Genomic DNA, 25377 nt, shown 5'->3' with positions numbered 1-25377 from the left:
GTTGTTATCACATTGCCCGTTTGCAGGAGCTTGCTGTAAATAAATTCACTCTGACGTTTCCTACGTTGCAACAGTCATCGTGTTTCAAAACAGTGCTTCCGTGTCTGTAAAGACTTTTAAAATGTCCTGGACTTGTGAAAGGTGCTATGAGAATGCAAGGACTTAAATAGAAATGGTGTGCAGGGGATTAGGGAAAAGGCAAGTGTGGCTCAGTGGTTAGCATTGTCGCCTTACAGTGCTAGGGACTCGGATTCGATTCCCGCCTCAGGTAACTGTCTGTACAGTGTTTGCACATTCTCCGTGTATCTGCATGGGTTTCCTCCTACAATCCAAAGATTAGATTACCCACTGTGTAGCAACAGGCCACTCGGCCCAACAAATCCAAAGCATGACCCATTCCCTACCCTATATTTACCCCTGACTAATGCACCTAATGCTATGGGCAATTTATCATGGCCAGTTCATCTGACCTGCACATCTTTGATTGTGGGAGAAAACCGGAGCACCCGGAGGAAACCCACGCAGACACGGGGAGAACGTGAAAACTTCACACAGACAGGCACCCGAAGTGGGAATCGAATCCTGGCACTTTTGTGAGGCAACAATGCTAACCACTGAGCCACTGTGCTGTGCTAAAAGAATTTCAGATTCTTAAAAATTGAATTTAAATCTCCCCATTTGTCTCGGTGAGATTCGAACCTATGATCCCGAAACATTAACCTGAGGTTCTGGATAACTGGTCCCAGTGGCATTACCACAAGACCATCACCTTCCCCCCAAAAGGCCATCACCTTCCCCACGTTCAGATTAGGGTTAGGTGGTTGGCCATGCTAAAATACCCAGTGTCCAAGGATGTATAGGTTAAGTGCATTAGCCATGAGAAATACAGGGTGAAATGGTGGGGGGTGGGAATGAGTCTGGGTGGAATACTCTTCAGAGAATTAGTATGGACTTGTTGGGCTGAATGGCCTGTTCCCACACTGCAGGGATTCTGTAAGATTGGCTCCAGGTATAGAATCCGAGCAGGCACAATGTGCCAAATGGCCTCCCTCTGTGGTTATCCTTTTCTATCCTGTACATTCCTTGTATTTCAGATGTACTCATGTTACTCAAGTAAGCTGTGATTTTCTTGTTTTTGTTTTACAGTTAGTCTTTTCTATCTTCCTCTCATTCTCGGGAGCTCCATCCGGATTGGTCTAGGAAGAAACTACTCTAACCTCTGTGAGTGAGTGACTCTGGTGAAGTGACTACTTTTATTGGCCGTGTAGGGACAGTACTTGTGGAATGGTTTTCCTATTGAACTGAAGAATGTTCAACATCAGGTAGAGATGACAACATTCAACAATCCTGACCCTCTCAACTGCAGTACTCTACCTAGGCCTAGTTTCTCCACACACTTAGCTCATTCTCGGATCCTGTTAGAAGTTGTGCTACAATATTCTTTCCCCAGGAAGTCATTCCCAAGTTATATTGAGTTGGAAGTGTTCCGTTTGACTTCACTTGCTACCACTCAGTAAGTCAAGGATACAGGTATATGTTCAGATTCAGATGGCTCATGACTCTCGTATAGAGTCCAACAGGTCTATTGAAAATCACAAGCTTTCAGAGCACTGCTCCTTCATCACTTGCCTGTGCGCTTCCCTCCACTTCACCTGATGAAGGAGCAGTGCTCCAAAAGCTTGTGATTTTAAATAAACCTGTTGGACTGTAACCTGGTGATGTGTGGCTTCTGACCTTGTCAACCTCTGACACTGGCATCTCCACATCATATTTTCAGATTCCAGGTCTATCAGCTGCCTACCAAATGTATCGGGGAGGAAGCTCAAGAATAGGCAGGGAGGGAGGCTGCAAGGGATTAGATGAAAAGGCTGTCAAAGAGAAAGAGCAGTTTTCAGTGTGTCAACAAAGGAATGCCCAGCCAGGAAAACCTGGAGATAATGAAATCCTTGAAATGGACCTCTAGCTCAAAGCTGCATATATTCAGGTGCTGGCAGGAAATGTCGTGGATGCTACTGTAACAGATGCTGTTAATTGTTCAATTTAAAGCTGGGATTGAAACTTGAGATGCAGTAACAATGATTGTAACTACCTGGTTAAAATCTTCTGGTACCACATCAGGTGTGACCTCACCAGTCTGTGGAAGGTAGATTTTGGGGATGGCTTTTTTTATTGCAGAAATGTATCAGCTGTTTTTTTAAGAAAAATGTTTAGTTACGAATTTATGCCTGTTACTTGTGTCAATCTAAATATTGTTGCATCTAAGAAATGAGTGCTTTCTTTGTGGCTTTAACTTTAATGATGTCTGCTAAAAATTGTGAATATTGATGAATTCCTCAATTCAGTTTCTGTGTGAGACCAAATGTCATATATGTCAACTGAAATCACCTGATAAACAAGTTAGTGAGAATCTAAAAGGAACCTCCAAAATCCAGAAAGTAGTCACCAAAAATAAGCAAATGGATGATGATGGGATAGTGTAGGGGGATGGGCTCAGAATAGTTTGCAGGTCAGCAGAACATCAACGGCCAAAGGGCCTGTTCTGCGATGTATTGTTCTATGTTCTATGTTCTAAAAATCAGAACCTTGGGAAAATCTGAAAAATAGCTCTCAAAAAAACGTATTTTTAGCTCTGTTCTCAAATATGAAGGATTGTGCGTGTGTGTGTTTGTGTGTGCTAATGCACACAAGAGACTGGAGGGTTGAAACATGAAGGTGTGTCTTTACTTTAGAGGTGCTGGTTTAGTGTGACCTACTTTAGATCAGTGAGTTAAGGAATGATGGACGTGTTGGAGCATATTACTGCCAATGCTGGAATCTACTGAAAACCAAATACGCTGGAGATCACAGCAGGTCAGGCAGCATCCATGGAGAGAGAGAAAGCTAACATTTCAAGTCTAGATCAGAAGCCAGTAAGGACTGCAGATGCTGGAAGTCAGAGTCAGTAGATGTGAGGCTGGAAGAGCACAGCAGCTCAGACAGCATCTGAGGAGCAGGATAGTCAACATTTCAGCCCGAAACATTGACTTTCCTGTTCCTCGGATGCTGTCTGACCTGCTGTGCTCTGTCAGCCTCACATCTATTGACTTTTAATCAGAGTCTGTGTGGGATAGATGTGTAGGATTTGGTGCGTCTCAGGACCCAGGCAGCAGAGTTTTGGATGAGCTCAGGTTTGTAAGGAGTTATGGATGTAAAGTTGTCCAGGAATGTATCTCATGACAGAGAGAGAAAAACAGAGAGAGAGAGAGAGAGAGAGAGAGAGAGAAAGGGCTGGCTAGGAGTTTAACACTACCAGTCATTATGCCTCAGGTAAGTTAGACAAGGTGGGTTCTTCATAGTGACCTGAGCTGAGAGAGGAATCAAATCTACGTTGTTGGTGTCAAAAACCAGCTTACGGACAACTGACCGCATCCGAGTCATCAAGTATACTAGTGGCAAAGGCATGGATGAGGGTTTCCACAGCAGAATAGCAGTTGCAAGAGAGCAGACAGGTGATTTGCAGAGGTGGCCGTAACCATTTTCATTGAGGGCAAGAACATTATCTGTTAACCTCAGTGCTGTCTTTCCAAAATGTGGCAGGGTCACTGCATGCTCAGCTCTGAGTCAGGCATGAATGGATTGAAGTTCCTTACCAGGAATTTAGAGTAACAGAGTCATAGAGATGTACAGCACGGAAATAAACCCTTTGGTCCAACTCATACATGCCAATAAGATATCCTCTACAGTATAAATCTAATTGCCAGCATTTGGCCCATATCCCTCTAAACCCTTCCTATTCATGTGCCCATCCAGATGCCTTTTAAATGTTGCAATTGTACCAGCCTCTACCACTTCCTCTGGCAGCTCATTCCATACACGCACCACCCTCTTCTTGAAAATGTTGCCCCTTGGACCCCTTTAAATCTTTCCCTCTCACCTTAAACCTTTACCGCCTAGTTTTAGACTTACCCCACCCTTCAGAAAAGACCTTGTCCATATATCCCATCCATGCCACTCATTATTTTATAACCTCTAAAAGATCACCCCTCAGCCTCCAACGTTCCAGGTTAAATAACCCCAGCCTATTCAACCTCTCTCTATAGTTAAAAACCTTCAACCCTGGCAACATCCTCATAGATCTTTTCTGAATCCTTTCAAGTTTCACAATATCCTTTCTATAGCAGGGAGACCAGAATTGCACGCAGTATTCCAAAAGTGGCTAAACTAATATTCTGTACAGGCACAACAATGACCTCCCAACTCCTATACTCAATGCACTGACCAATAAAGGAAAGCATACCAAACACCTTCTTCACTATCCTATCTACCTGCGACTCCACTTTCAAGGAGCTATGAACCTGCACTCCAAGGTCTGTTTCTTTCAGCAACACTCCCAGGACCTTACCATGAAATATATAAGTCCTGCTCTGATTTGCCTTTCCCAAAATGCAACACCTCTAAATTAAACTCCATCTGCCACTCCTCAGCCCATTGGCCCATCTGATCAAGATCCCGTTGTACTCTGCGGTAACCTTCTTCACTGTCCACTACACCTCCAATTTTAGAGTCACCTGCAAACTTACTAACTATACCTTCCATGTTCACATCCACTCATTTATATAAATGACAAAAAGCAGTGGATCCAGCACTGATCTTTGTAGCATTCCACTGGTCACAGGCATCCAGTCTGAAAAGCAACCCTCCACCACCACCACCTTCTGTCTTCTACCTTTGAGCCAGTTCTGCATATAAATGGCTAGTTCTTTCTGTATTCCATGTGATCTAATCTTGCTAACCAATCTACCATGAGGAACCTTGTAGAACTCCTTACTGAAGTCCATATCAATCGCCTCTACCCCTCTGCCTCATCAATCTTCTTCATTACTTCTTTAAAAAACACAAGCTAGGGAGACACGATTTCCCACAACCTGAGCATATAAAATCGACAGGCACGCCCAGTGCAGTACTGACAGAGTGCTGCACTATCAGGGGGTGCTGTTTTTCATTAATCTGATACCCTGCCTGTTCTCAGATGAATGAGAAAGATCGATTGGTCATTACTTTGAGGAGAACCAGTACACTTACCCTGGTATTCTCGACTATTCCTACTCCTAGACCAACATTATTAAAACCACTTTCTGTACGATTCATCACATTGCTATTTGTGGGAGCTTGCTGTTCATTTCCTACATTACAACAGAGACTAGAATCAAAAATGTACATCAATTTTTTTAAATATTCTTTCATGGGATGTGGCTGTGATAGGTGAAAATCCAATGATGAGCAGGTTAGGAAGGATTGGCCATGCTAAATTGCTGTGTAGTATCCAGGGATGTGCAGACTAGGTAGATTAGCTATGGTAGATGCAGGCTTATGGGAATAGACTGGGGGACTGGATCTGGATGGCTTGCTGTTCAGAAGGTCAGAGCAGACCCGATGGGCTGAATGGCCTCTTTCCACACTATAGGGATTCTATAATTCTGAAACCAGCATTTGGTGCCCATCAATGAAGTGCCTCACAGGGCCATTCTAGCTGACCACATTGTTGTGAATAGGGAGCCGCATGAAAGACAGCAGAGTTCTCTGAAAGATAATAGTGAGGAAATGTGTTTTTATGATAATCAATGATAATTTCATAGAATCATAGAAGAATCATAGAATCCCGAGAATGTGGAAACAGGTCATTTGGCCCATCAAGTTCACACTAACCCATGAAGAGCATCCCAACTAGACCTACCGTTTACTTCTATCCCTATAGCTCTGCATTTCCCATGGCTAACCCACCTAGCCTGCACATCCCTGGACACTCGGGGCAATTTAGCATGGCCAATCCACCTAACCTATACATTTTTGGATTTCATGGTCACCATTATTAAGGCTAACTTGCCACTGACGGTTAATTGGATTTAATTTCCACCAGCTTTTCATGGTGGGATTTCATCTCCCTGAAGCCTTAGGCTGGGCTGCTGGAGCCTGAGAACTGCTCCGAGTCATTCTAACATTGTGAAAGACCTTGTATAAATGTACACCCTTTCTTTATAAGTCAATAAACCTGGGACTAACATTCACATCCCCTGCAAGAAAACAGTCAAATCTCGACTGGACGGGCCCATAAAACAACGGATTGATTTTCTAATTGATTTTGGTTTTCTCGTAACTGCTGATCAATTCCACTTCCAGTTTCAGCAAGTGGTTCTAAAACAACTGGCCTTCCAGCAGTTCACTGATAAAATAAAGGATGAGCTGTTCCCACTCCTGGTCATAGTCTCCTGATAACTCCTGGAAACAGCTGTTTATCAGGGGCTCGACTGTGAAGTTCTCTACAATCAAATAGCCTGCCAGTGTTCAGGTCCTTAGCTTGTATATAACAAAATACAGCTACAGAGTATGCTACGTGCAAAACTATCCACACCTCAGAAGTCACTACTTAGAGGAGACAGGTAGAAGTTGGTAGCTAAAAATTAATAGAACTGAAAGAGGCCATTCGGCCCTTTGAGTCTGTTCTATTGTTCTGTTTGATGATGGACATCTTCAATCTCCTTTTACCTGTTTTGGTTCCATATTCCTTAAAGTTCCCAAAAATCTTGGTCTTGAACTTCTCAATTGACCTCCAGCTCCAACACCTTTTGAGGGGAGACAGTTCTTTTGTGTGGAAGATACTTTCACTACGTTTTGTTCTAGACTTGCCTTCTACCCTCTCCAACCAGTGGAAACCATTTCCCTCTCTGTCCACCCAAACAAATCCCATCAATTATCATATAGATGGATCTTACAGAGAGCTAGAATAGTGGGCTGAATGGTCACCTTCAGCACTGTTAAATGGTACGATTCTAGCAGTGAGATGTATGTCTCAGAGACACCCTGGATAAAAAAGGAACAGTACAGCACAGGAACTGGCCCTTCAGCCCACTAGATGGGCGGCACGGTTGCACGGTGGCACGGTGGCACAGTGGTTAGCACTGCTGCCTCACAGCGCCAGAGACCCGGGTTCAATTCCCGCCTCAGGCGACTGACTGTGTGGAGTTTGCACGTTCTCCCCGTGTCTGCGTGGGTTTCCTCCGGGTGCTCCGGTTTCCTCCCACAGTCCAAAGATGTGCAGGGTCAGGTGAATTGGCCATACTAAATTGCCCGTAGTGTTAGGTAAGGGGTAAATGTAGGGGTAGGGGTATGGGTGGGTTTCGCTTCGGCGGGTCGGTGTGGACTTGTTGGGCCGAAGGGCCTGTTTCCACACTGTAATCTAATCTAATCTAATCTAGATCTGCACCAATCATGATGTCATTCTAACCTAACCCCATCTGCCTGGTGCAGTTCCTCAGACAGAAACTACCTCTGATTGTTCATCCCTCTGAGTAAACCTGAGAAGCAGAGCAGCAAATCAGGCACTGCTTATAAATATCTGCCCTCTGAAGCTGTTGCCAAACAGCATAATAGCATTGTTTGCCATTTGATTAAACTCCACCAAGACCCTAATGAATCACTGGGATGAATTAGAAATTTAAAAGCAGATTTGTCTTCCTGAAGTACCTTGCAGGGCCTCAAGATGTCCCAGAGTGTTTGCAGCGGATGAAGCACTTCCTGAAATGCAGTCACCGCTTTAGTGTAGCACCCATTACCCACACAGCAAGCTCCCACAAACCGACTGGGGTAGCACGGTGGCTCAGTGGTTAGCATTGGTGCCTCACAGATCCAGAGACATACACCTCACTGCTAGAACCCTACCATTTAACAGCGCTGAAGGTGACCATTCAGCCCATTCTAGCTCTCAGTAAGATCCATCCATATTATAATTGATGGGATTTATTTGGGCAGACAGGGAGGGAAATGATTTCCACGGGTTGGAGGGGTAGAAGGCATTTCTATTTCGATTCCAACCTCAGGTGACTGTCTGTGTGGAGTTTGCACATTCTCACCATGTCTGCGTGGGTTTCCTTCAAGTGCTCTGGTTTCCTCCCAAAGATGTGCAGGTTAGGTGAATTGACCATGCACATTGCCCATAGTGTTCAGGGATGTGTAGGTTAGGTGCATTAGTCAGGAGTAAATGTAAGGGAATGGGTTACTCTTCGGAGGGTTGGTGTGGACTTGTTGGGCCGAAGGGCCTGTTTGCACACTGTAGGGATTCTGTGACTGTGATAATGACCAGGGAATCTTTTTTTCTGGTTGTCGATCATATCAGGGCTGTGAGCTAACTGAGGGAAGAAACTAACTGAATATTACTACAAGAATTATTGAAGCAGTCACCAGAAAAACAAAATCCTAGCTATGGGTAAGAACATAAGAAATAGGGGCAGAAGTAGGCCATTCAGCCCCTGAAGCCTGCCTTGCCATTCAATTACATCTTAGTTGGTCTGTCCAGGCCACAATTCCTCTTTCATTTAAGCTCCTTGTTGCCCTTAGATCCCCAGTATTTCAAACATCTATCTGCTTCCTCTTCAAATATTTTGTAATGTAGCCTCCACAACTCCCTGGGGTAGAGGATGCCAGTCAATCACTATCTGAGAGAAGAACTTGGGGTTGAAGAGTGAGTCGGGGTGGGAGGGTCTGTGATGGCTCAATGGGTCAAATGGCCTCTATCTGCAGTGTATGGATTCTGTGATCCTTCTCATCTCGTTCCTTGCTTTCTTGTTGACAGTCTTGAAATTGTGACCCTTAGTTCCTGTACAGATACCAAACAGCGGAAATAGAATATCCTTCTTTAACCTGTCAGAATTGTTCATCATTTTCAAAACCTCAATAAGGTCACCTCTTAAATCTTCTCTGCTCTAAGGACAATAAGCCTAATCTTTCTAATCTTTCCGTGTATCTAGAATCCCTCATTCCTGGCATCATTCTGGTAAATCTCCAGGGTTTTTACTTCCTTCCTTAAATAACGTGCCCAGAACTGAACACAATCCTTCAAATGTGGTCCACCCAATGACTTGAAGAGGTACAGCATCATTTTCTTGTTTTTATACTCCATGCCTCTATTTATAAACCTAAGGATCCTGTAAACTTTTTTAATAACTGTTTCGACTTGCCTGGCCACCTTCGGAGAATCATGCAGGTGAATCCTGATGTCCCTCTGCTCCTGTGCTCATCTCAGAGTTGCATCGTTGAGCCTGTATAATCTCTCCATGTTTCTTCTACCAAAACCGTCTCAATCATCTTTTCAACATCTACCCGGTTACTCCACTTCAGAATCTTGTATGTTTCAATGACATCACGTATCATTCTTCTAACATCTGTCGAATAAAGGCCTAACCTGTTGGGTTTATCTTAATCAATCAACCTTTCATCACAGGAATCAGTCCAGTGAACCTCCTCTGAGCTACTCCCAATGCCATTATGTCATTTCTTAAACACAGGGAACAAAACAGAACAGAGTATTCCAGGTGCAGCGTCCCTAACACTTTGTACAGGTGTAATAAGGCTTCCCTTTTTTAACTCTACCCCCCAGCAATAAAGGACAAAATTCAATCTGCTGCCTTACTACTTGGTTTCCTGTACAGAAACATCCAGGTCCCTCTGTGCAGCACTTTTATTTGGAATTTCTCGACATTTATAAATAGTCTCCCTCTTGACTCTTCCTAGCAAGTGCATGAGCTCACATTTTCCTACATTCTACTCCATCTGCCACACTTATGCTCGCTCACTCAACCTATCTACATCCGCTCACAGTTACATTATGTACTCATTACAACCATCTATTTTTGTATCACCAGCAAATTTGGATACATTACACTCCACCCCCCTCTTCCCCCATGTCATTGATACCGATGATAAATAATTGAGGTCCCGGGACTAATGCTTGTGACACTCCACTAGTTTCCAACCTGTGAAAGACCATTAATCCCAGCTCCCTGTAATCTGTTAACCAACCCTCAATCCACGCTAAGCATTACTCCCAGTTCCATGAGATCCTGTCTTGTACAGTAGTACCTTTTATGTAGCACCTGATCAAGTGCCTGATGGAAATCCAAGTACATTTCATCTCTCAGTTCCCCTTTACCAGATTTGCTTATTATATCCTCAAAGAACATTAGCAAATTTGTTGAAGGTAATTTTCTTCTCACAGAACTGCATTTGATTGTGTTAAGCTTTTCTAAATGTCCCGCAATTTCCTCCATAACAGTGTTTTCCCAAAGACAGATGTTACACTAACTGTTCTACAGTTTTCTGCTTTCTGTCTCGCTCCCTTCTTGAATAGGGGTATTAGAGTTCCAATCCACTGGAACTCTCCTGGAATCTGAGGAGTTCTGTAATATTTTGACCATCGTTGCAGCCACTTGTTTTAAAACCCTTTAATGCAGTCCATTGGGTCCTGGTGACTTGACATCTTTAATTCCATTAGTTTGTCAAATACTTTGCCCCGCATGATACAGACTCTTTCCTCCCATTAGTGCCTTGCTTATGTGTTACAATCTGTGTGGGAGGCGTTGGTTGGCTCAGTTGGCTGTGAGGATGGTTTGTGATGCAAACATTGCCTGCAGTACAGGCTGAGGTTACTATGAGAGTCCCACTTTCTCAACCTTGCCCCTGAGATGTGGTGACCCTCAGCTTAGGCACCACCAGCCCTCTCTCTAATGAGAGAGCAGTCCTCCAGTCTGGTAGGATTGTGGCGGGTTTACCTATAATTCCTTTCTGCAGATGAAGGCACGTGTCTCTGTGATAGTTTAAACTAAAATAAATTCATCTCCACCTGATGAGGCTGAGGCGGTAATGACCTCTTAATAGGGGTAGATTATCCTAACCTTTCCAGAGAAGCAGACACTGCCATGTTGAATGATGACTACCTTTGGGTGCCTGAAGACCTTCTTGTTTCAGGTGTTAGGCCAATTTAAGGCATAAACCTGGATCCTGTGGAATATACACAATCCCAAAGGTCAATCAATGCCTCATTGAGGGGCTGGACATCAGGCAGGGTACTAGGGATGGGGCAAGGGGTGCAATTCCTTGCTTTTGCTTCTGAAATCACTTCACCCTCACCCTATGACTCCCAACCATCACCACCATTGTCCCCTCACCCAACCACTTACTCTTTTCCTGGGTCCTAAATAATTCTAAGACACTTGAAGATTCTCCTCCGTGAGCAGTTGTGGAGCTCCTGAAATCCGGCACAGTGAGCATAAACAGTAAACACGCTCACATCATCAAATACACAGCAATAGAATACTACAGAAAGAACTTGCAAAGTGTTAACAACTCAGAAAGCAGTCTACCTGGTTCAATTGTTCTGTACTACTCCTTATTTTCTGTACAAGCCTCCTCCCACACCACGTCTTCAAACCTATCAAGATATCCTACTATTCCTTTGACCTACTTATCCTACCCATTGAATACATCTGTACTATCCCTCTGTGGCTCAGAAGGTAAGAGCAGAATGGAAATGCATTAGTAATTGAAGCTTGAGGGGAAAGTGGATGATGACACCTCTTCAGCTAGAAACAAGCATCCCAAAGGGTATTGGGCTTTTGCCCGAAACGTCGATTTTCCTGCTCCTTGGATGCTGCCTGACCTGCCCCAAAGGGTATTGGGCTTTTGCCCGAAACATCGATTGTCCTGCTCCTTGGATGCTGCCTGACCTGCTGTGCTTTTCTAGCACCACTCTGATCTAAACTCCGAAAGGGTATTGCCTACCCTGCCCCACAGTGAAGGATATCTTACAATGGTTGGTGAGAAAGTTGAAGTTACATTCAGTTGTCTCGGTCCACACTGGTGCAAATGACATGGACAACAGCAGAGAGGAGGTTCAACTGAATGATTACCCGGAGTCAGGCCTCAGAATTAAAAGGTAGACCCCCAACTGAGATAATCTCCAGGATTGTTCCCAAAACCATGTGCCAACTGGCATAGAAGCAGACAGATCAGGAAACTTGATCCACAGCTTAGAAGCTGATTTAGGAGTAAAGGAGTTCCTTTTCCTGGGACACTGGGAGAGGAAGCAGCTTTACCAATAGGATGGATTCCACCTGAACCAGATGAAACCCATGTCTGACTGAATAGGGTGAAGAGGGAGGGCGCAAAGGCTTAACACTAGCAAAATGAGGGAAGTGGTCTACGAGAGACGTAAGCAATCAAAATGTAAACACAACAGGGTGGGAGAATGTAAGAAAGGATAAAGTAAGGGAGGATAGCATAGGGATACAGTTGTAGGTCTAAAACGATGCATAAAGTGAGAGGAAAATCAATTAGATATGAGTCAAAATTAAAATGGTGGAACTGGAGGTGTCTGTTTCACTAAACACATGGTTTCCCCAACAACAAAGCAGCCAAACAGCCCAGGAAAAGCCTGCCCCAAGCGGCCAGAACATGTTTTGGGCAGTTAGATTAATGCTGAGTCAGGTCTCTGCCGTCAGGAACAGGAAATCCCACTCTCTGGGATGGACTCTCAGATCCAGCTGTCCCAGCAATGCCAGAGCTCCATAGTGGCTGCTGCTGGTACTGCAACCAATCCCATGATGAATCCTGTACCCCGACAGGCAAAGGGCATTGGGCCAGGCCAGTCTGGCTACCTTTGGAAGGGAGGTGCAGGGATTAGACAGGTAGGTTAATGTCCATGCAAACAGTAATGAAGGAAGCTTACTGTGTTCTGAAGGGTAACCCACATTGTGCAATGGACACCTTCAAAGAAAGCACTGACCTTAACTCTAGTCCCTTCTTTCTCACATTTTTAAGAACTGGCTAATAGAAAGGGGGCCATTCTCTCCTGTTCTCACCAACCCGATCACAGCAAGGGCAAGGGTAATACTGGGCTGAGTCCAAGCTTTTAACAAACTCAATTGGCCCTTCATGATTTGTTCAGATATAATGAATGGCTGCTGATGTCTGACTCCCACTCACTCTTCTCTCCTTGTGCAGGTGGGTATTGGTTAGCTCATGTGGCTGGAAGGCTGCTCTCTGATGCACTGTGATACTAACAGCCTGGATTCAATTCCTGCACTAGCTGAGGTTACCCTGAAGGACTCTCCTTCTCAACCTTTCTCCTTGTCTGAGGCATGGTGACCCTCTGGTTCAACCACCACCAGCCCTCTGTCTTTAATGAGAGAGCAGCCTGCAGTGGGTGGCGAAGTCAACACCTGATATGTTTTAATACTTTCCCCTCCCCACATAAAATACACCCAACAGGGATAGGTAACATCTGGCTTAGAATTCCGTTTCACTCCCTGCTGAGCTTCTCCAGCACTTTCTGTTTTTATTTGTGGAATGGAACCAGATGTAACAGGGTTTACTGAGACACAGTGACAGAAAAGTCAGGGCCAGGAATAAAACATTGCAGCATAACCGATTTGGGAAAGATAGACGGAAGGAAACCAGGGAAGTGTAGAAGCCATCCTTCTTCAGGATTGTGATAATAATAGTGGGCTGAAAAAGGATGCAGTTATCAGCAAGACAAAAATAGAATCCATATGGTCAGAGATAAAAAAGTAGTGAAAGATAAATCACACGAGTAGGTGCAGTCTTGCTGATCACTGAACAGGATGAGGAATTCAGCAAAAAAATAAGCTGGAGTTTTATACCAACCTTACACACACACCTGGAGTGGGTTGGAAGGGGTTGGGGAGTAAAACCAGGTGGCATTGCAGAGGGGGTTGTTATTGCTTAATGCCTTCAGCTGGGAGTTTCCCAATGATGGGGTATCTGTTGCCTGCCCCCACTCCTCCTGGATTCATTGACAGCCTTGAGTCTGCGAAGATACACAATACCAGATTGTATCCCTGTCCGGTTCCACCCAGCATTAATTGGCCAAATAATTGTGTGAATCACAGCAACCAGCTTTGGTCTAGTTTTCCATGTACAAAGTGAAGGATTCTTTCAGAACTGCAAAGACCAATGGGACTTGCATGTCAACCTTATAGCAGTGTCAATGTGCTTCCCCCTCTCCACCCCCAGCTTTTAGCATTGCTGGTCTAAGTTCAATTCATTAATTCCATGAAATGAAATGAGGAGAGATTTGAGCAATTCAAGCCTTTATTTGCTTGTGTCTAGAAGAACAAGGGGAGATCTAATGGAAGTATATAAGATACTAAAAGGGGCTTCATGAAGTTGATGTAGAGAGGATGTTTCCTGATGTGGAATAAACTAGAACGAGAGGTCATAGTTTTAGGATAAGGGGGAGCAGATTTAAAACAGAGATGAGGGGGAATTAATTCTCTCAAAGGGTTGTGAATCTGTGGAATTCACTCCCCCAGAATGTGGTGGATGTAGGGACATTGAATAAAGGAGGAGAGAGAGATGCCTAACTAGTAACAGGTCAAAAGGTTATGGAGAGTGGGCAGGAAAGTGGCGTTGAGATCAGCCATGATCCATATTGAATGGCAGAGCAGGCTTGAGGGGCTGACTGGCCTACACCTGCTCCAAGTTCTTATGTATTCATCAATATATTGCTCAAGGACACCATAGATCTTTACACTGCAGCAATACATTATGTTACGATAGACTGGCCACCTCTGAAGTGATGAATTCAGCAATTCAAGCAATCATGTTCAGTTTTGATGACCCTGTACATGCCCAAATGGATGGTGTAGCCAACAGATCCCCACTACTGCCAGGTCTCACAATATACCTGTGCTAGGTTCCATGAGAAATGCATCGTGATGGAATGACGCTTAACCTCCTATCCTTGACACAAGTAGCTGATACATTTACCATATTAGAATCTCAGCTGCTCACTTGTTTGAGAATGTCCTCACTTGTTTCAATGGGCACCACCCTCCGTTCAAATTCACTTGTCAAATGGAGCAGGCAAATAAACTCCCTCTCCTCAATATCCTACTTGTGAATCAGCCAGAGGTTTCTCTGTAATTATTTACTACAAGCCTTCATTCACTGTTGAGTTCACATAGTTCCATTTTGGTTCCTTTTCAGCAACCTTGTGAGTAGGGCCCGAGCTATTTGGTCTCTCTGTAAGTTTAATACTGAAACGAGGAGCATCAAAGCCATCCTGCGGGATAATGGCTACTCTGATCAGATTGTTTCCCATTGCATATTGTGCAAAATTTGTTGAAGTCCCCAGTTAACCTGAAATTACCTGGACGGGTAAGGTTTCTGAAATGTTTGATCAAATGGTAAAGATAGCTATTTCATACTCTTACTATGCAGTAGCAATATGAGTGGTGTCTGCTGCTAACAGGATGCTACTGTCAAACCAAAAGACGGTCTGCCTAGCAGACAACTGAATAAGGTGGTATATGAATTTCAGTGTCAGTGTGATGCCAGACATGTAGACTATAACTCCCAAAGATTGCTTGTATTCAACAGTCTTTGGGTCTTTGCAGCAAGTAGGTTGACTGTACTCAACCATCGCAGACTTGCAAAACCACAAGTGCCCAATATTAGATGTGATTCTGCAATCAAACAGCATTTACTAAGTGGTCCAGAGTGCAAAGAAATTTGGGATGGTCATTCACCTCACAGTGTGGTGCATCGTATATACTGGAAGCTGCAGATATTAATAGAGTCCTGTACTTTCCAGACAGAAAGAACATGTGCACCCAGTGTATCTGTTTCGGCTTAATAAGACAGCTGACATCCATCCTCTGAATCATTCCTCAGGGCAATGCCTTGATGAATTAGTGTCAATCTACTGATTTAAAATTTAACCAAAGCTTGGCAGCAAACTGATAGATTCTCCATGGGGCAACACCATTGGCCGTCAGAGTCCATCTGACAATCAGTCAGCACTCTCTTCTCATCTCATGCATGATGTTGTTTCCATTTTACATTCTTATATCTTGGGGATTAAACTGATGAATGCAAAACATAAAGCTTCATTGAGTTGTGTGTGTGTGTTTTTTTTCATCAATTCTCACGTCCTGATCTACAGAATGATATTTTAGACTACATATATTATTGTCTTAGTCAGCCAGAACTTTAAAAAAACCCGAGGCTAGCTGTATGCTTAGATCAATAATACTACACAGTGGAATGGGATTCGATACAATGGGGGTGAATTTATCTATTTATTACCCGTCCTAATTGCCCTTGAGCTATGTAGCCATTCACATATAAACAAACTCTTTTATTAAACAGCACCCCTGGGGGCAGGAGTATACCAGTTGATCAGGATGGCAGATTTCCTAATCAACATTATTGAGACAGTTAGCTTTTTATGTTAATTGATAATAGCTTCATGGGCCCATTGTGAAGATTATTTTTCAGTCCTAGATTTGTATATGTAATTTAAATTTCCTCCAGCTACCAAAGTAGGAGTTGAACCCGTTTCCCCAGCACATTAGCGTAGGTCAGTAAGCCAGTGATAGTACCATTTGGTTATCAGATTCCTCTGTATTGATGTGTTTGGTTCTGGAATTCTACACAAAGGGAGTGAGTCAAAATGGCTGCATCTATTGGAATTCTGTACAGGAATGTGTGTCTGCACTTCTGTCAGGATGTACTGATCAGGAACTGACTTTGACTAGTTTTGCTGTGCAATTAATTTCCGCCTCCTTTAATTTAATCAGCAGAACAAAGCATCCTGCCATGTAAGAAGGAAGAGCTACAATGCGGGAATGGCTTGTGTCTCCTGAACTGGTTACATTGTCAGTATCGGAAGGATTGTGGCCGAGAGTACACCTCCGTCAAGTTAATATGTTCGAGTAAGTTCTGCCTCTGAAACTACATCTCGCGTTGTGTGCCAGGATCCACCCACAGCAAAATAAGTATCAAATTCACCCCAGTCTCCCAGCCCTTCTCACCCCTTTCCTCTTTATCACTTTCCTCATTGAAACCTCTTAGTTAGTTTCTTTCCAGTATTCATGGAATCCCTACCATGTGGAAACAGGCCCTTCAGTCCAACAGATCCACACTGACCCTCTGAAGACTAACCCACCCAGACCCACTCCCCTACATTTACCCCGATTAATGCACCTAACCTACACATCCCTGAACACTGTGGGCAATTTAGCATGGCCAAATCACCTATCCTGCACACCTTTGGATTGTGGGAGGAAAGTCTCCCAGTTCTGTCTGAAAGATGCAAAGTTTTTCCTGAGATAGGGATCCTACTGGGTCCCAGTTGCAGTCAGCCTCCTGACCAATCAGCCATTCTTTAAGAGCTGCCAGTGAATAGCTGCATCGAATTGTGGATACCTCTGGAGAGTAATACTGGACAGATCATCTGGAGTGAAGCCCAGAGGCTCTCGAGAAAGTGAGGACTGCAGATGCTGAAGATCAGAGTCAAGAGTGGGTTGCTGGAAAAGCACAGCAGGTCGGGCAGCATCCGAGGAGCAGGAGAATCGACATTCAGGCCAGAGCCCTTCATCAGGACTGATGAATGGCTCTGACCTGAAACGTCATTTCTCCTGTTCCTTGGATGCTACCTGACCTGCTGTGTTTTTTCCAGCAACACACTCTAATGTCTAACTCTGTCACCTTCCCAGAAACTCCTGCAGCCAAGCCAGTGCACTTCTTTGGGTCCAGATGGGGAGAATGAGAGGTTGGGGGTGGGGGTGTCCCTGATTTTTTTGGCAGCCCAGGCTCTCCGCAAATTAAACCATGGAGTCGAAAGCTCAGTGTTGCTGAGCACAGAGTTAGCCAGTTAGGTACAATCCAGCACCTTGGGAGACTGATGGTAAGGTGCTCGACAGCCCTATGTGTGTAGGGGATGGCTTCTTAACCGGGCAGCCTGGGTGCTACAAATAAGGCCGATCCTGGGCTCAGAAAGTGACCATTCCGCCCAACTAGTCCATGCTCTCAATGATGGTCACATGACTTTGTGTCACCCAAATCTACATATCCATCCATCTCTTTCTCCATCATGAGCTTATCTCAATGTCCTTTAAATATATCTACTCCGAGTGTTAGCCAATCCGAGGTTCTCACCTCACAATTGGTAAAGCGGTTTCTTCTGAATTCCTTATTGGAATGTTGGTGAATATCTTATATTTCCGTGCCCCAGTTTTGAACTCCCCATCTTTTCTATGTCTGCCCTGGCAAAAATAATTTTGATAATTTCAATCAGTCCACCCCTCAGTCTTTTCTACAGAAAAGTGCCCCAGCTCATACAGTTATTCATGGTAATTATTATCTCTCAGCCATTCTAATAAACCCTTTATGTACCTTCTCCTTTACCAATGGATTCATTATAATTATAAATATGTTATAACATAATTTTATAAATGGATACCAAGACTGATTAAATGTGGTCTAACTGAAGTTTTGGATCAGTTTATATAAATTCTGAAAAATTCTCTCTAAAACTGAGTGTCCCTGCTTTGTTGATATTTTTCTGTCCTTTATTCACCTGCCTTGTGTTTGTTGCTGATGTGGTTGGAACATGTCAATGAATGGTGTTTACATCCTAAAATAATTTGCAGTGATCACTTGTGGGATGTGCAAATCTATCTTCGGGCAATATGGATGCTGCAGAGACACAGAGTGAAATAGAAACTGTCTATGTCTGTGGAGGAGAAATGGAGTTAACATTTCAGATTAATGACTTTTTATCAGATGGCCAACTCACTGACCAGGACCACTCTCACTGCCCACAGGCTTCCCTTGCTATCTTCAGAAATCTCATTCCATCTTCACCCTCATCTCTTAGCCCTTGTCAGGATCTTTGTTACAAAGGGTGAAGTGACATTGGCCATCTCAGTTTCACTGGGGGGCACTGGAAGGAACAAGAAGAAGAGGGCATAGATTTACAGTGATTTGCAAAAGCAGCAAGGGTGAACTGAGGAAGACACCTTTTCCCTCAGCAAGTTGTGAGGGTTTGGAATTCACTGCCGAGAAATCTGATGAGGGCAGGTTCAATTGAGGCATTCACAGAATCAGACATTTGCTATGGTGCAGAGGAAGCCATTCGACCCATCACGCCTGCACCATTTCTATTCCCTGCACATTTTTTCTATCTAAATGATTATCCCACGCACTCTTGAATGCCTCAACAGAACCTGCCTCCACCATATTTGCAGCTAGTGCATTCCACACCAACTTGAATTATTATTTTATTCCAAGAAATGTGTAAAGTTACAGGGAAAGGGCAGGAGATTGGCTCCAGGTAATGATGCTCATTTAATTTGACAGTACAGGTACAGTGGACTGAATGGCATCTTTCTGCTCTGTAAGACTTGTATTATCCAGTGAGTTTACAGCAGGTCCAAAAGGGAGGTTGCTCTTAAACATGCTGACAACTGACATACTGTTGTTGTTATGGGCCAGGCTCCTGCCTTGTGGAGCCTTTGCTCCAACCTGTCAGCTCCTCTTTCAGCAGGACCATGACTCATTCACCAAACGTCAACCTAACCCTTCACTGAGGTCATCTTCTCTCGAGATCTTCCCTCCATGGTTTCTAACTCCATACTCTCTAAATCTCCACACAGCCTCTTTCCACATCCTTCCTTAGATTAGCCGACTTGAGGCAGGACTGATTAAGAAGGCATTTAGAACGCTTGCCCTTCATTCCTCAGACCTTTGAGTATAGGTGGAAGTGGGTACTGCAGGTGCTGGAGATTAGAGTCAAGATATAGAGTGGTGCTGGAAAAGCACAGCAGGTCAGGCAGCATCCAAGGAACATCCAGGAATGATGAAGGGCTTTTGCCCAAAACATTGATTCTCCTGTTCCTTGGATGCTGCCTGACCTGCTGTGCTTTTCCAGCACCACTCTAACTAGACTTTGAGTATAGGAGTTGGGGCATCATGTTGAGGTTGTACAGGACATTGGTGAGGCCTCTTCTGGAGAACTGTGTCCAGTTCTGGTCTTCCTCCTATAGGAAAAATATTATTAAACTTGAGAGGGTTCAGAAGAGAATTACCAGGATATTGCCAGGAATGGAGGTTTGGAATTATGAGGAGAGGCTGGATAGATTGGGATATTTTTCATCGGAGAATAGGAGGTTGAGGGGTGACCTTATTGAGGTTTATAAAATCATGAGGAGCGTAGATAAGATCTTTTCCCTAAGGTGGGAAGTTCAAAACTAGGGGGCATATTTTTAAAGAGAGAGGAGAAAGATTCGAAAAAGATATGAGGGGTAACCTTTTTACACAGAGAGTGCTTCCAAGGAAAGTGGTGAATGAGGGTGTAATTACAACATTTGAAAGATATTTAGATAAGCTCATGAATAAGAAATGTTTGGAGGGATATGGGCCAAACGCAGACAGGTGTTGCTTGTTTTGTTTGGGAACGTGGTCAGTGTGGACGGGTTGGGCCGAAGGGTCTGTTTCTATGCTGTATGATTCTATGACTGTCATGGATATATCTTCCTCTCACCACTCCCACCAACTCCCTGCCCCTGTCATTCAAAGGCTCCTTGACCTATTTCCCAAACTTCAGCGCCAAAAGCCTTTCCACCTCCCTCCCAAAACTAGAGTAGAGTTCCCCTGGACCTTACTGTCCAACTCACCAATCTGCACACTCCTCATCATCTAAATCATCCACTTCTATCACCTTCAGCATGATGTTCCTTCAGAACATGGCAACATTTGTGGTCAGCCTCCCCACTATATGGATTTAGACTCAAATCCTGCAGTGACATACCACTTATCAAACAAATCACCTCAATCTAGTTTTGATGGTCAGACAAACCTTAATTGGTAAGATCCTTAAAGAAAAGGATTAGTTTCAAGTTGAGTCTTATCCACACTCTGGTCGTTCATAAACAATCCACAAGCAGTCATATTTTAGATTGATTGCCAATGTGAAAAACTCACAGTAGCTAATCATGAGGCTCATTTCCATTTACGTACTGTTAACCAGTCACAAAAACAGAAGTTACTAGAAAAGCTCACCAGGTCTGGCAATATCTGTGAAGAGAAATCAAAGTTAATGTTTCAAGTCAGGAGACCCTTCCTCAGAATGTTAATTCTGATTTCTCTTCACAGATGCTGCCAAACCTGCTGAGTTTTTCCAGCAACTTCTATTTTTGTTTCTGCACTTCTTTCTGTTTTTCATTACGTATTGTTAATGTTTTTTACTTTATTCATGGGATGTGGACATCTTGCAAACGTGCGTGGCATGGTGACTCGGTGGTTAGCACTGCTGTCTCATAACACCAGGGACCCAGGTTCGATTCCAGTCTCAGGCAATTGTCTGTGTGGAGTTTGCACATCCTCCCCGTGTCTGCGTGGGTTTCCTCTGGGTGCTTCTGTTCCCTCCCACAATCCAGAGATGTGCAGGTTAAGTGAATTGGCCAGGCTAAATTGTCTCTAGTGTTCAGGGATGTGTAGGCTAGGTGCATTAGTCAGGGGAAATGTAGGAGAATGAGTCTGGGTGGGTTACCCTTCGGAGGGTAGGTGTGGATTTGTTGGGCCAAATGGCCTGTCTCTACACTGCCGGGATTCTATGATCCTCTGATAGTGGAGGCAGGTTCAGCTGAGCCCTTCAAGAGGGGACTGGCTGATTATTTGGATAGAAATCACATGGAAGGGTATGAGGAAAAAGGCAGAAATTTGGCACTACATAATGGAACCAGTGTAGGCATGAGGGGCCAAATGGCTCATTCTGTACCATAACAATTCCTTGATTTTAGCGAGTTTTGAGAAGATTTGTAGCTCAGGCTGAGGTTTTGGATGTAGGCTTGCTCGCTGAGCTGGGCAGTTCAGTTCCAGACATTTCATTACCTTACTAGGTAACATCTTCAGTGGACCACAGGAAATAACATCATCACAGGAAATGACATCACCAACCCAAAGAAACCCAAACATATAAATAGAAAGCAGGAATTTTCAGCATTGCTTCGCATGAGGCCCACTGAAGATGTTACCTAGTAAGGTAACGAAATGTCTGGAAATGAACCTTTCAGCTCAGCAAGCAAACCTACATCCAAAATTCCTTGTTTCTGGCTAAGCCAGCTTTGGCTATGCCCATAGCCTTGGTGAGGTTCTCCTCTACCTCATGATGATTTTCTGTGCTGCACTGGGGTAATTTTCCAATTTTGAAACACCCTCCCATCCATTATTTGCAGAGAGTGTGAGGAATGCTATAAACTGGTTGTCCCCCATCCAGAGCTGTAGAGAATTACTTTAGGGATTACCAGAGTCATGTGCTTATCCTATCTGTGTTCAGATAGACGAAGGGGTAATGTCAGTGGACTATTAACCAGAGCCTCAAGTTATAATGTTCTGGGGAAACAGGCTCAAACCCAACCAGGAGAGATGGTGAAGTTTGAGTTCAGTAAAAATATGGAATTGTGGTGGCAGGGGAAGCAGTTAAAAAAAGCCAATCTAATGTAGCCATTATGAATTGTTGTCTTTCATTTTAAAAGCCCATCTAGCTCACTAATGTCTTTTAGTGAAGGAAATCTGCCATCCTTACCTGATCTGGCCCACATGTGACTCCAAACCCACAGCAATGGGGTTGATTCTGAACTGCCGTCTAGGCAATTAAAGATGGGCAATAATTTCGGGACGAGACAACAACAGTCACATCTTGTGCATGATTCTTTTTAAAAATTGCCCAGAGAGCAATTGTGTCAACCACATTGCAGTGGGTCTGGAGTTACATATAGACCAGACCAGAATAAAGGGAGCAGCTCCCTTCTCCGAAAGAGAAGCAAGTCAGCTTTCCTCCAACAACTGTTTCACAATCATCATTTGGCTGTTTGAATCCAACAAAAATCTGGAATAAAATCCCACCATATGCCATGGTGATATTCAAACCCCAGGTGCCCAGAACATTACCTGAATCTATGGATTAATAGTTGCAATGATAATGCCACTTGGTCATCACGTGTTCCCTACTTTAACCTTGCGCTCCCTATGGTACATCCTACCTCTTTTAAGACATCAAAGCAAAACTCAGCAGAAGTTGGTAACCTGAAGCAAACGCAGAGAATGCTGGAGAAACTCAACAGGTCTGGCTGCATCTGTGGAACGAGAAACAGAGTTCACATTTTGAGTCTGGAATGACTGTGTTCTGAAGGAGAGTCATACTCGGCCCAAAATGTTATCTCCACAAATACTGCCAGACTTGCTGAGTTTCTCCAGCATTTCTGTGTTTGCTTCTTCCTAGATATACCGAGGAGCCTCGATTATCCGGCATTTGATTATCCAAATTTCGGATTATCCGGACAAGATCACAAAGTCCTGATGCTTGGCTAAGCTGTGTTATCAGGCATTCGATTATCCGAACATTTGTTTTTCTGAACAAAATACTCCCTGTCCAAGGTATTTGGATAATCGATGTTCCTCTGTAATGGCCTTAGGGTACAGCAAGGATCACTAAGGTTTACAGCTTTTTGAAAGTGCGTCAAGAGCTTTCACACACATGGTGTGGTGCCCCAGGAGCAACCACACATTTATAGCTGATCAGAGCAGATATCTTTAATGCAAGCACCATATCTGCTGCATTCAGAACTAACACAGCAACAAAGCCTGTCTTCCCTGCACTCTGTTCCTGCATTGTGAAGGTATTGTTCCCTCCTGGCCCATTGCTCCTTTCATTCTCCATGGTGCCTACAGCATTAGGAGATATTACACCTCCCCTGTCACCTCCTCTCATCCAGAATCCGAACACTCCTTCCGACTGAAACAGCAGTACATATACACCTCTTTCAGCTGAGTTCTGATGAGAAATCATTGACCTGTTTCTCTCTTTATGCAGATACTGCCTGAGCTGCTGAGTGTTTTCCTGCATTGTCAGTTGTATTTCAGAGTGTCTTCTACAACAACAGATGTCAGCTTTGTTCAGTTGACATCAGTGAGGCAGAAGCTTCAAAGCTCACATTAGCAATGCCAGAGCTTAAACCAAACTGAGATAACAATGTGGTAATGACAGAGCCTAGTCTTCAGATTAAACACTCAACCAACTCTCGCTATTCTGATTTTACAAAGCGATGGTTGTACCCCTCTGCAGGACTGGGCACCGCACTCTGGAGAATGTATTGGCCTTGGAACGGACACAGCTCAAACCCATGAGAATGATACTGGAGCTGAATGAGGGCAGGTTGCATTGACTAGGTTTCTGTATTCCCTCGAGTGTCAAACATTAAACAGTTTACTAATTGAGCCATTTAGAATGATTAATGGATTTGATAGGTTCATAGCTGAGAGGTTTAAGGTGGGGAATTTCAGAGATTGGGCAGTGCAGTGGTGGAATAAGAGAAATTAGAGAATCACAAGAGCCCCGATTTGAATAAATGCAGAAATCCCAGAGGGTTATAGGGTTCAGCTTAACTAGAAGCTGATGAGTATCACTGGTACAGTTTGTCAGATTCTATCTACCTGCATGTTCCCCAGATGTGCGTTACAGCAGCCATATGTGTATGTATATATTAATGAAGCAAATTAATTTTAGATTCTCTAATCCTTTCTTGTGCTAATCAGCACAGCACTGTGCATTTAATTAACCCACTTCAAATGGTATTTGACCTGACAAAGCAACCGATTTCCTAAACAATTAAAACTTTAGTTAAAATGCTGCTAAAAGTGGGTTAAGCAAATTTCCTGTGGGTTTCTCTGTGAATTTGTTTGAATTTAAAATGTTTTGCTGCAAGCTTTCTTGTCAATCTTTTTCACAAGTGTAGAATGCATCTGTCAATCATATTATCTGTCTCTATGGTCCCAGCTAATGGCAATACTGGACAAGTCCACTTCCCAAAAGAAACCTGCATAGATCATCTGTTTTATGTTTGCAGTTGGTAACTGTGGTTATTAGTCATTGAAATATCTTTACAAGAGGCTGCAGCATTCTTTAATGACAGAAAATAAGTTTATTACACAAAAGAAGAAAAAATAAAGCTATGCAAATAGAGAGGCTGATTAGAAAGATCTTAACGCAAACATTAAACAAAGTTTCAACCTATTTCCCAACACTGCCATTCACAGAGACTTAATCTCAGAGAAATATCTTTCCAATCTCAGCTTTTTAAAGTTTTGTCAAAGACCTCAGAAGGGGTAGGTGAACATAATTCGTTGGAAAATATGCAAGCAAAGATAGGGCTGTGTGTGGGGGAAAATAAACACACATGGAAATGAAGTACATTGAACAAAGACCGAGGTTCAATAGGCTGATTCTTTCTCATTTCTTTTCCTTGGACTGTTGGGAAGTTTTCTTTTTTCCCTTTCCAAGTCTGATGGCCTGAATGTGTTACATTCTGATGAACTAAACTGTCTCAATTCCAGCAACCAGAAGATTTCTGTACAAATTCTCCTGACTCAGAAGTTCCACAGACTAGAAACCACTTCTGCTGAGGCAACGAAGAGGGTTACCTCAGATTACAACAGGATCTGCACCAGGTGGGCCAATGGGCTGAGAAGTGGCAGATGGAGTTTAATTCAGATAAGTGCGAGGTGCTGCATTTTGGGAAAGCAAATCTTAGCAGGACTTATACACTTAATGGTAAGGTCCTAGGAAGTGTTGCTGAACAAAGAGACCTTGGAGTGCAGGTTCATAGCTCCTTGAAAGTGGAGTCGCAGGTAGATAGGATAGTGAAGAAGGCGTTTGGTATGCTTTCCTTTATCGGTCAGAGTATTGAGTACAGGAGTTGGGAG

General features: G+C 43.7%; 1 protein-coding gene across 1 annotated transcript in view; it reads left to right on the top strand.

Annotated features, from left to right (window-relative positions):
• bean1 (brain expressed, associated with NEDD4, 1) overlaps positions 1–25377 on the top strand; it is a 104362-nt gene that overhangs the window by 3841 nt on the left and 75144 nt on the right. The window contains exons 2-3 of the mRNA XM_043706544.1: positions 1147–1221; positions 16413–16547. Coding sequence (XP_043562479.1) covers positions 1147–1221; positions 16413–16547 — 210 coding nt within the window. The remainder of the gene's footprint in view (positions 1–1146; positions 1222–16412; positions 16548–25377) is intronic.

The sequence above is a fragment of the Chiloscyllium plagiosum genome, chromosome 17 (genome assembly GCF_004010195.1).
Source record: "Chiloscyllium plagiosum isolate BGI_BamShark_2017 chromosome 17, ASM401019v2, whole genome shotgun sequence".
Taxonomy (NCBI): domain Eukaryota; kingdom Metazoa; phylum Chordata; class Chondrichthyes; order Orectolobiformes; family Hemiscylliidae; genus Chiloscyllium; species Chiloscyllium plagiosum.
Note: the sequence above shows the minus strand (reverse complement) of the source record. Positions and strands in the feature narration are given on the sequence as shown.